The sequence below is a fragment of the Maylandia zebra genome, linkage group LG4, assembly GCF_041146795.1.
Source record: "Maylandia zebra isolate NMK-2024a linkage group LG4, Mzebra_GT3a, whole genome shotgun sequence".
In the NCBI taxonomy this organism is placed as follows: domain Eukaryota; kingdom Metazoa; phylum Chordata; class Actinopteri; order Cichliformes; family Cichlidae; genus Maylandia; species Maylandia zebra.
In genome coordinates this window covers 36,731,528-36,743,158 of record NC_135170.1, presented here as the reverse complement: position 1 = coordinate 36,743,158, position 11,631 = coordinate 36,731,528, and the positions used below count along the sequence as shown (strand labels likewise).

The 11,631-nt window shown below is 48.8% G+C and overlaps 1 protein-coding gene across 2 annotated transcripts in view; it reads left to right on the top strand.

Moving 5' to 3' along the window:
• LOC101464520 (serine/threonine-protein kinase WNK4) overlaps positions 1 to 11,628 on the top strand; it is a 27,299-nt gene extending 15,671 nt beyond the window's left edge. The window contains exons 15-24 of one of the 2 annotated variants that reach the window (XM_014410331.3): positions 1 to 16; positions 183 to 293; positions 1,080 to 1,630; positions 3,360 to 3,402; positions 3,482 to 3,579; positions 3,728 to 3,776; positions 4,699 to 5,146; positions 7,575 to 7,742; positions 7,908 to 8,002; positions 11,091 to 11,628. The exon at positions 1 to 16 is cut by the window's left edge and continues 39 nt beyond it. In XM_014410331.3, the coding sequence (XP_014265817.1) occupies positions 1 to 16; positions 183 to 293; positions 1,080 to 1,630; positions 3,360 to 3,402; positions 3,482 to 3,579; positions 3,728 to 3,776; positions 4,699 to 5,146; positions 7,575 to 7,742; positions 7,908 to 8,002; positions 11,091 to 11,122 (1,611 nt within the window). In that variant the 3' untranslated portion in view covers positions 11,123 to 11,628. Of the gene's footprint in view, positions 17 to 182; positions 294 to 1,079; positions 1,631 to 3,359; positions 3,403 to 3,481; positions 3,580 to 3,727; positions 3,777 to 4,698; positions 5,147 to 7,574; positions 7,766 to 7,907; positions 8,003 to 11,090 lie in introns of both variants that reach the window. The other variant, XM_014410332.3, reaches the window with a different exon arrangement.
• The last annotated feature ends 3 nt before the right edge of the window (positions 11,629 to 11,631 follow it).

Below are 11,631 nucleotides of genomic sequence, written 5' to 3'. Positions count from 1 at the left end.
TCGTCCTCATTAACCGGTAAAAAGGGACCGATAGAAGTGTGGGAGGGGGGTGACGATGGGAAGAAGAACGGGAGACGGATTATTAGGGAAAACATGAAGAATATGAAGTAAACGCTGCTGTAACTCTCATCGCTTAATGTTCACTTACCCCACCCTAATCCACAAATCTGTTTCACGATCAGATATCGACAGTGTTGAACCCCCTCCTTTAAAAGGAGCCGACTTCTCCATTGACCCTGAAGCCACGCCCCCTGTCAGATCACTGAGGTCACAGTCTTTTCACACGTCTTCAGGTAGGTGTGCACGTTATCAGATCATTCATTCACAAAAATGCTTCATTGTGACTTTAAGGCATTTTTGTGGCTATGCAGTGTTTCCTTCCAGTGGTTAAAGGAGTCCCTCAGGGAAGTGTCCAGGGCCTTCTGAACACTTCATTTAGATGTTACCTGATTGAATCATCATGTTTTCTGTTTTTAATTAAGTTGAATGCTTCTTCTGGAAAATGGGAAAAAATTATGTTTTAGTTCATAGTTACTTAATCGCACATCTGCTCGATAATGTGCTTAAAAATAAAAATAATAAAGCTGTACAAGAAAAACATTATTACCTGATCCCTACACACATTTAGCTAAAATAGCAGATGGCACATTAGTAACTCACCACACTGACAGAGGCCCTCTGGTTGTGTTTCGTGGGGTTCCTCAGGGAAATGTTTTAGAGCCTCTGAACTTTCAAACAAGCCTTTAAAACATTTAGAAATGTGTCTGAGTCAGAGGGAAATCTGCTGTGTGTCTCTGAGGGGAGAACACGAGCATTACTACAAGTTCAGACCTTAACTTACCAAAGAAACTTTCCAGGTTGCTTTGAAGGTGTCTGGAAATGTTTCTTCTTCTTTTGATGGTGTTGGTTCACTGTTGGTGCTATGCTAGGCTGAGTGCATCCACACCCCAGCACAGAACATGAAAGTATTAAAAAGTTTACTTGACTAAAACCAGCATCACCAGTCTGCGTGGACTGGGTTGGACTGGGTTGGACTGGGCTGCGTAGCTAATGCTCCTTCTGTTTCTCTCTCTTTCCAGCTTCCTCATATCAGCCCCTCAGTCACCCCCACCTGGACTCCTCTGCACCACAGCCCTCTCCTGGTCCCCATTATCACTTCCCAACTCACCCCTACTACACCTACAATGCTTCCCTCCCCATCCAGAGCCCCGCCCCCAGTCTCCACAGAGTCCAGAGTACCCCTTCGCTCCACACCCCCTCCTCCTCTTCCTCAGCTCCTCTTCCTCAGTGGGCTTCACCTGAGCAGTCTCTCTTCTCTCTGGCCAACGTGCTCTCTCTGGCTATGAGTGTAGCCCAGACCTTCATGCCCCCACCTGGAGCCCCAAACCAGGGCTTTCAACCCCGCCCCCCATTTACCACCCCCCAGGCCACACAGTCCCCTCCACTATCTCCATCCTTTGGACCCCAGCTCCACCATCCAAGTCACACACCATTTTCCCCTCCTTTCTTCCCTCCACCAGCCTATCCCCTACCCACACCACAGACGAGCTCTGCCTCAGACAGCCAGCAGGTGGTGGCACCGCCCAGTCGGATCCCAGACTCACCTCAGATAGAGAGGGAGCAAGGACAGGTGAGTAGTGAAACAAGACTTTACCTGAGTACCAGAGTACCTAAAGTCCAGACATTGTGTACTTCCAGCGTTAAGCTTAACAACCGATATATGGAGTTTTAATCTGATGTAAAATATATAGAAGTCCATTACTGTATATAGTAACTGTTAAGTCTAATATACCCTAGTAGTCTATAGTACTTCTTCCTTTGGGAACCATCTGTGCAGTTCTGTTGAAGAAAGATGTTGACTATATTTAATTATTCTTGTAAAATAATTGATTTCTGGGCATTTTTTTCACACTGCATCAAATTAAAGTTGATTACGTCGATTAAGCATCATGAGGTGGAGGGTGGGGGGTGGTTCCCTATTTATTTATTTTTTTGCTGGGAGTTTTAGAGGCCTATTAATTAGGTTGCTTACTCTTTAAAATACCAGAATAGGGAGGATGGAGCAGGTTTAAGTTTATTAGATTCATCAGTTTTGCTGAACTATGAAATATTTTGGGTGCAGTGTGTTTTTTACATACAGGTATAACAGAATAGCTTTAGTGTTTTTTGTTTTTAACTTGAGTATGAACTTATACAAAAAGCAGCAAGATATTTAAAAACAGTTTTATTGATTAAAAACACGCTATATCAGATTCATATCGGTATCGGCCAATATCCAAATTTATGATATCGGTATCGGACATAAAAAAAGTGGTATCGTGCCATCTCTAAAGTAGAAGTACAGATTGAACTTCTGTACTTAAAGTAAAAACAGTACCGGCTCAGAAATGTGCTCAGAGTAGGAGGACGTTTCTACCACCTGTTTTATGCAAAGCTAACTGAACCCTGTGTTATATTATATGTTAAAATAAAATAATATTAGTACGTGGGAATGAAAACTTTCAGTCTAATTATTGTTATAGTGAACGTACTCAGCTTGAATCAGTTAAGTAGAACATGAGCAGAGAAAGAGAAGGAGAATAGAAATCTTTATTTTCTGTTGCCTCGATTTGTGGACTTTGTGTCTAAACAGGAAAATGAGTCTGGAAGAGGTTAAAGAAACCTCAGGTTCAGCAGGTGGGGAAAGTAAAATCAGCTGTAGTGTCTCAGTGTGGGGAAAGAATCAAACTCGCAATCATTTCTACAGAGAGCTTCAGCAGATGTTCTTCAGCTGCTCTCTGTGGATTTACAAACCTGAATCCATCCAGATGTCTCACAGCTATCAAGGCTGATTTCATCCTCTGCACTGACAGCACACTGTTTATGTTAACTTCATGTTAGACAGCCACTGTGCAGCAGACTCACCTGTTCATCCTGCACTAACCTGCAGCCTTTAAATAACAGTCAGTCTGTTTAGCAGCAGCTTTATGAACAAACATCATGTGACACGTACAGATTTAACAACACTTCCATGTGAGCTTTAAACGAGCATCCTTCCTGTGACTCTAAGCTCTCTGCTTCCTCTCCTCCTTTCTTATCTGTCTCCATCTCTGAGTGAACGTAGCTCTCTGTCTTTTCTGTCCCTGTCAAATAAGCAGCTGGACTTTAGCGGCAGCACACTGTGGGACAAACTGCACACACACAGTTTGTGTGTTTGCTGGTGTTTGTTGAGTTCATAGAAACACTGCAGGTAATCTGTGTTTACTGGTTTCTGAGGCAGTGAGGCAGTAGTGAGGTCAGCAGTCATAAATGTCGACCTGCAGACGAACGATGAATCTGCTGGAACACAAAAACCTGAAACATGCTGTCATTGCTTTCAGTCTCCAGTCCAGCAGAAGCTCAGCTCAGCTCCGCCCCTTCATGGTGAGTACTTATGAGGTCACAAAGTGCCATCAGACCACACTGAACCTGAAACCTGATGTTTTATGTAACTGGTCCTCAGGTTCAGTGACTGCCTCTGCTCCCAGCTTGACCAGTGCTCCCAGTCACAGAGGAGAGCTCCGTCACTCGTCCCCTCCTCAGTCGACTCTGAACAAAAAAGTACGAGACTGTTTCTGTCAGTCAGACGCTTCGTTTAAGACGGGATTTTGTGCTGTTTGATGGTGTTTATGGTTTCATTTTTCATGTGTGAACGACATGCATAACCACAGACATCAGAGTAAAGTAACGTGTTCTTCCTCCTGCCCAGCTCCTCCCGCCTGATTCTCCTTCACCCAGACTGTCGCCCATACACGAAGGTATGAACCACCTCTGTTCAAGAAACAGGCAAATATTCAGACAGCATCATCTGCATACAGAGACACTCGCAGGTCATTATCACTGAAATGATTTCATAATCGTAACAACAACATCACGCTCCGTCTGCATGGGTGTTAAAAATAAAGGATCATTTACTTTGAGCTGCATCCTTTCCACATTATTCCACTGCACATCTGTACTGTGAGCACAGCTGTGTGCTGCCCCCGTGCTTTCAGAGAGGACAAAGTCCAGGGTTTCCGACGATGAACTGAGGGGCTGCACACGATTCGATCTGAAGTCCGAGAATAAAAATATGGAGACGAGCAGACACTTCATCCCACCAAGAATAACTGCACAGATGAAATTACCTGTAAATGCTTCACTCAGGATGATGTTGGTGGTCTTCATCGCTTTCTGATCTTCTACTTACTGCAAACATGAAAGAAAAAAATTCCAGATATGAGCCATAAATACCAATATTTAATGGTCGTACTTGCAGGAACCGAGGGAAACGCGGTTTAGTATCTTTCCACAGACGCCACTGCAGCAAAACTTTTCTTTACACACAGGAGGTTTTACTGCAGTGTTGTTAGCCTCCAGAGGCGAAATCCACAGCAAAGTCCACTTCAGAGTGTTGGGTGGAGGCTTCAAAGGGTTCTAATGTAAATCTGATTTCTAAAGAGCGTAAAAGAGATGTGTCCAGATTCTCTCCTTGTGCTTTGAACGCCACACTAACATGTAGAGGAACTGTGAGATCTGACTGGCTAGTTTAGAGGCGGAGCTTAGACTCTGACCAATAAAATGCTAACGGTTAAAAAGATGCGTTTTAACAGCTTTTTAAATAAAAAAAAATCATCCATACCGGCACACCTGATGAGTCTTGAGCTGCCTTTCACTCTTCTTCTTCTCTCATTTCTGCAGCGGAGAAACCTTCTGCTTTCACCGTTGGTCGTTTCCAGGTCACGCCCTCTAAACATGGTCAGGCTGCCACCCAGCGGGAGCAACGGTCCATCAGTCAGGCCACGCCCACTGCTCACTCCCCGCCTCCTCCCAGGAAGAACCAATCAGAGAGTGACACGGAAAGCAGCACAGAAAGCAGCGGATCAGAGAGCAGCATCAGCACAGTGACCCTCGCCCCAGTTATTAACAAGAACGCCAATCCGGGAGGTCAGGAGGAGAGGAGCAGCAGAGAGGAGGAGGGCACCCAGAAAAGGAGGGAGGAGGAGGAGAGGAAGAGGAGAGGAGGCCGCAGGCTGAACGTCAGTCTGTGGGAGGGGACAGCACGGAGTCGCTCTGCGACCTACAGCTCTGACGATTCTGACAGAGAGAATGGAGAGATGTGGGAGGAGCTACAGCAACTACGAGAAAGGTGATTGGTAAATCTTCTTTTAATGAATGAATGAATTTGTTTTTCATTTGTGGTTCATGATTCTGCTGATCTGGATGTTTAGTCATTGAAACATGAACGAGTCGATAAGTACTCCTTACTTTTATTTACCAACATACAAACACACCGCAGTGTTTCTGGTTCTCCATGGTTACCATTTATCCATCCATCCATCTTCATCCACTTTATCAGAGGTCGGGTCGCGGGGGCAGCAGCCTAAGCAAAGAGGCCCAGACCTCCCTCTCCCCAGCCACCTCCTCCAGCTTATCCGGGGGAACACCAAGGCGTTCCCAGGCCAGCCGAGAGATATAATCTCTCCAGCGTGTCCTGGGTCTGCCCCGGGGCCTCCTCCCGGTGGGACATGCCCCGAACACCTCACCCAGGAGGCGCCCAGGGGGCATCCTTGTCAGATGCCCGAACCACCTCAGCTGGCTCCTTTCGATGTGGAGCAGCAGCGGCTCTACTCTGAGCCCCTCCCGGATGGCCGAACTTCTCACCCTATCTCTAAGGGAGAGGCCAGCCACCCTTCGGAGGAAGCTCATTTCTGCCGCATGTATCCGCGATCTCGTTCTTTCGGTCACTACCCACAGCTCGTGGCCATAGGTGAGGGTAGGGACGTAGATCGACCGGTAAATTGAGAGCTTCGCTTTTACACTCAGCTCCCTCTTCACCACGACGGACCGGTGCAGCATCTGCATTACTGCAGCTGCAGCCCCAATCCGTCTGTCGATCTCCGGCTCCCTTCTCCCATCACTCGCGAACAAGACCCCGAGATACTTGAACTCCTCCACTTGGGGCAGGAACTCATCCCCGACCCGGAGTGGGCACTCCACCCTTTTCCAGCTGAGAACCATGGTCTCAGATTTGGAGGTGCTGATCCTCATTCCCGCTGCTTCACACTCTGCTGCGAACCGCTCCAGTGTGAGCTGGAGGCCCTCACCCGATGAAGCCAACAGAACCACATCATCTGCAAAAATCAGAGATGAGATTCTGAGGCCACCAAAGCGAAAGCCCTCCGCCACTTGGCTGCACCTAGAAATCCTGTCCATAAAAATTATGAACAGAATCGGAGACAAAGGGCAGCCCTGGCGGAGCCCATCACCCACCGGGAACGAGTCCGACTTATTGCCGGCAATGCGAACCAAGCTCTTGCAACGGTTGTATAGGGATCGAATGGCCCGTAGCAATGGGCCAGACACCCCATACTCCCGCAACACCTCCCACAGGACACCCCGAGGGACACGGTCGAATGCCTTCTCCAAGTCCGCAAAACACATGTAGACTGGTTGGGCAAACTCCCATGCACCCTCAAGTATCCTCGAGAGGATAAAGAGCTGGTCCAGTGTTCCGCGACCAGGATGAAAACCACATTGTTCCTCCTGTATCCGAGGTTCGACTAGCGGACGAACTCTCCTTTCCAGCACCCTGGCATAGACTTTCCCAGGGAGGCTGAGGAGTGTGATCCCCCTGTAGTTGGAACACACCCTCCGGTCCCCCTTCTTAAAGATGGGGACCACCACCCAGGTCTGCCAGTCCACAGGTACTGCCCCTGATCTCCACGCAACATTGCAGAGGCGTGTCAACAAGGACAGCCCTACAACGTCCAGAGCCTTCAGGAACTCGGGGCGGACCTCATCCACACCAGGGGCTCTGCCACCAAAGAGTTGTTTAACTGCCTCAGTGACCTCGCCCCCGGAAATTGGCGGGTTATTCCCCTCATCCCCAGACTCTGCTTTTCCCCTCATCCCCAGACTCTGCTTCCTCCTCGGAAGACGTGTCAGATTAAGGAGGTCCTCGAAGTATTCCTTCCACTGCCTGACTATTTTCTCAGTCGACGTCAGCAGCGCTCCGCCAGCACTATACACAGTGCAGGTAGAGCACCGCTTTCCCCTCCTGAGACGCCTGACGGTTTGCCAGAATCTCTTCGAGGCGGTCCGAAAGTCTTTTTCCATGGCCTCTCCGAACTCCTCCCACACCCGAGTTTTTGCTTCAGCCACTGCCCGAGCCGCATTCCGCTTGGCCTGTCGATACCTGTCGGCTGCCTCCGGAGTCCCACAGGCTAACCAAGCCTGATAGGACTCCTTCTTCAGCCTGGTGGCTCCCTTCACCTCTGGGGTTACCATTTATTCCATTATTACTATTATTCCATCACTACAAATGCAGTGACGTTACTTGGCCAGCAGGTGTCACCATCCTTCATACGGTGACTCATATTTCAACATTGAAACTTAAAAGTGAGTCAGAAAGGGCTCTTTCCGGTTGACTCGTTGCTACATGGACGTCGTTCGCCAGGTTCAGTGTTACAGAAAGAAATAAGACAAATGGTGTCCAGTCTGTCTCCAACACACATCTGCTTTATCGTTCTTTATGTCTCCTGAGTCCTTTTCTAACTCCTCCTTCTTTCTCCCAGACACCTGATGGAGGTGCAGAACCTGCAGGTCAGTCAGAAGCAAGAGATCGAGGAGCTGTACCGGAGGAAGGGGAAAGTCCTGCCCCCTGGAATCGTTCCTCCCGCCGCCATGTTGAACAGCCGGCAGCGGCGCCTCTCCATGTCTGGAAACAATCCCTCCTCTCGCAGGTTGGATATGCTGCCCCCTGCAGGTGGGAGGACTCCTGGCAGCCTGCAGAATAACAGACTAATGGAAGTCATTTAATACTGAATCATCTGTGTGTGTGTGTGTGTGTGTGTGTGTGTGTGTGTGTGTGTGTGTGTGTGTGTGTGTGTGTGTGTGTGTGTGTGTAGGTATCATGAGGAGAACCTCGATCAGCAGCAGCAGCAGTGGATCTCAGGAGAGAGCAGGGAAAGGCGTGACCTTTGCCCCCGAGCACGGCGGCATGGTGAGTGTTTGAGACAGTCAGGAAGAGTTCAGTAAATCTGGACTTTAGTTTTTAGTCTTTAAAACTTTACCATCAGGCTCAAGTCACATCTGGAGCTTCGTGTCTTATTTTCACTCTCATGAAGTCGGTTATGAGCAGCTGACTGTTGTCCTTACGTAACACTTTGTTCCCACACACACATTCATACAAACACCTCTAACCTGACTGTATCACTCTGACGGATTCATCGGCGCAACTTGGTTCAGTATCTTTCCACGTCCTGAGCCACAGACGCCACTGCAGCAAAACACTTCTTTACACACAGGAAGTTTTACTGCAGTGTTGTTAGCCTCCAGAGGCGAAATCCACAGACCAGCAGAGTCCACTTCAGAGTGTTGGGTGGAGGCTTCAACGTAAAGCTGATTCCTGAAGAACGTAAAAGAGATGTGTCCAGATTCTCTCCTTGTGCTTTGAACGCCACACTAACATGTAGAGGAACTGTGAGCTCTGACTGGCTGGTTTAGAGGCGGAGCTTAGACTCTGAACAATAAAATGCTAACGGTTAAAAAGACGCGTTTTAACAGCTTTTCTTAAAAATAATCATCATCCATACCGGCTTACCTGATGAGTGTTCATCAGCAGGAAGAAGAGAAAATATCACAGAAGAGCAAACGCAGAGAAGGATCACATGGTGTCTGAAGGACCAATCAGAGTGAATGTGGTCATCTTTGTCCGCATTAACGATGGTTCTGTTTATGTGGACGGCGTGTTTTCAGTGAGAAACGTTTCCTCTTTTCTTTTTTTTTTCTTTTTTTTTTTTCGCCTGTCCCATTTGGTTCTTTAGCCATCAGAATTGTTGTCTGAAGACCAACAAGGATACCCAATGGATTTACTTTGCCAAATGGATCATCGTGGCATTGCCGTATTGGTCCATTTGGTCGATCTTTGTTTTTATTATTTATTATATTTTATTTTCAGATGTTACAGACAGGACAGACATGAGTGAGGGATAGGAAAGGGAGAAAGAAAGAGGAAGGAAAGGAAAAACAGAAGGGGAGAGGGACAGTGAGAAAGGGGGGAGAAAAAAAATAAAAATCTCCTGGATCACCTGTTGAGAGAAGAATAGAAAACAAGCAAAAAAAGACAAAAAAAAAAGAAACAAAGCAACATACTAAACACAACACCATCGCATTAATCTAGCTAAGTGTAAACAGCAGTAAATACTAAATATTCAATGTTGTTGTGCAGCACGCAGGACAGATGTGCTTCGAAGTAGCAGCCAAGAAAGGTGTAATTTGGGTCTACGAGCAGTGAACACCTGTGTGCATACCTGTGTGGATCAGCGCGCTTGTATTCCAAAGGTTTCTCCATGTAATGATCTGCTAGAGGGTGTGGGGGGGCCACAGCCCCGTCCTCCAGGGTGTGAAGCAGGTATGGAGGAGATCAAAACTCCAGACATCCAGAGGCCCCCAGAACACAAGAGACCAAGGAAGACCAACAGAGGGGCAGCCGCGCCACTGTCCCAGAAAGAGCTGAGGAGAGTCCCAGATGAGGGCTCACTCAGCAGCCGCGGAGCAGAAGCCAGGGGGAGTTGCAGTGACGCGCCCGTGAGCTCCGCCGGCAGCCAGCCGTGCCTGAGTGACCGAGCCCCAGGCCGAGAGGCCGGGGGCACCCCACCCCCGAAGTGGCCCGAGCGAGCCCCAGGCTCCAGGCCCCAATAAGCGGCCGCCAAGGAGTGAGCCGGTGTGTACCTGGACGCCCACCCCCAGACACAAAGAACCACCAACGCACCGACACCTGAGGGAGTCCGCCACCGGCAGGGGAAGTGGTGGTGGGTGGAGATAGGCCTCCAAACCTTGGAGGGCCTGAGGTGTCCCCAGAGAGGTGGCGTCTGATACCCAACCTGACATATAGACACAGACATACAGGCACACACAGACACAAACATCCATTCCCACCCTCATGCTCTCATATGCACTTACTCCACACTCAACCAACGTGGAGACAGACATAAAGAGACGCTGTACACACGATCACACTCCCCAAGCGTACTCTACGAACCGGGTCTAGGTACCCTTGCCCCTGGAGGGGGGAACTGCACCCAGACCCAGGTGGTGTTACCCTTTTCCCTGCGGTGGGGAGAAGCAGACCGCCCCGACTCCGCAGCAGCAGGGAGGCCCCACACCCCAGACCGCAGTCGGACGGCCAACTCCACCTAGCCCCCCCCCCCCCCGCTCCAGCAGGTCACAGAGAATGGGGGTGAGAGAAGACTCCAAACCTCCCTCCACCCGCTCATTGTAATGTTGATGCATGTGTGTTCTAAGGTGCATTTAAAACCCAGGAGGGCTTGGAGCTACCTGCCAGAGAGCAGCAGGTAAGCGCATGGTCCCTCCTGCTAACCCTCAATGACTAAGTGTATTTAAAATTGAGAGGTGGGCAACGACGCCAGGGGTGAGGTGTACACCCTGATGGTAATTTGGACTCCGTGATTGTGCCCACCCCCAAGATCCTATATGTATGTGTAATGAGAGTGTGAATAATGTGAATGTCTAAGTTGTGGGATAAAATTGAGGCAGAGGCAGCCAGAAGGGGACAGAGGGGGGGGTAGCCTCCTCTGCACCCTGGTGACATACCCCTACTCCAAGGCCCTGCATGTGTGGGTGGTTGTGGTGGAGCGGGAAGAGAGAGGCAGCTGGAGATGGGGAGGGAAGGAAGGGAGGGGCAGGTAACCCCTCCCTGGGGCCAGCTCCCCCGCTGACCCCAGTAGGCACTCCCACACTCCGCGACCCGCCAGGGAAAGGGGGCCCAGGCCCATCCAGACCAGGGCCCAGTGCAGTGAGAAACGTTTCCATCTCTGAACCGAGGAGACAGCCTCCACCTGTCACCATCTCACAGTGCAGCCTTTCTTCAGCTCGTAGCCATTGATCAGTGATCAACACGATTAATGATCAATGATGGTGGAACTGACAGCCTGTTGTTAGTCAGCGGTGCTACTTTCATCGTTATGTAAACATGTCAGTCAGCTGATGATGACAAGGAAACATTTCTCACTGAAAACGTTACGTTCATGACCATCACATTTAACTGACCTTTGACCTTTGTCTTCCAGTGAGTGAGGAGCTGCTGAAGATGAGAAGATGATCACGGTGATGATGAAGAGTAATCCGCAGTGCAATACTTTAATGTCTCGTAGTTTGAAGTGAACCTCTCAGCACTTTAGGAAGAAAGGTTGAACCTCAGAGGTCAAAGGTCATCAGACAACAAGCTGCAGCTGTTCGGCTTCAAAGAGAAGCTGAGGGTCAAGTGATGAGCTGCGCCCACAAACATGAGATTATAGAATCTGCTGCAAACCTTTTAAACTTTATGAGTTTTGTTGTGATGAGTGTGGAAACTTTTCTGACCTCCACTGCCGCTCGTGTAGTCGAGGACGAGCCGAGGACGGTCTGTGTGTCTGGACGACCATGTGCCTTATCTATCATCATGTAGAGATGAATCCGTGTGAGACGCCGTCTCCGAGATTAAACGCGTGGACACATGAAGAGATGAAATTATGAATTTTAACAGTTTTGTTTTTTTGCTCCTGTTTAGAAAGTTTGTCCAGATTTTCCTCCTCATATTTGTCTTAAATAAAGTTTCCTGTCTGACGATGT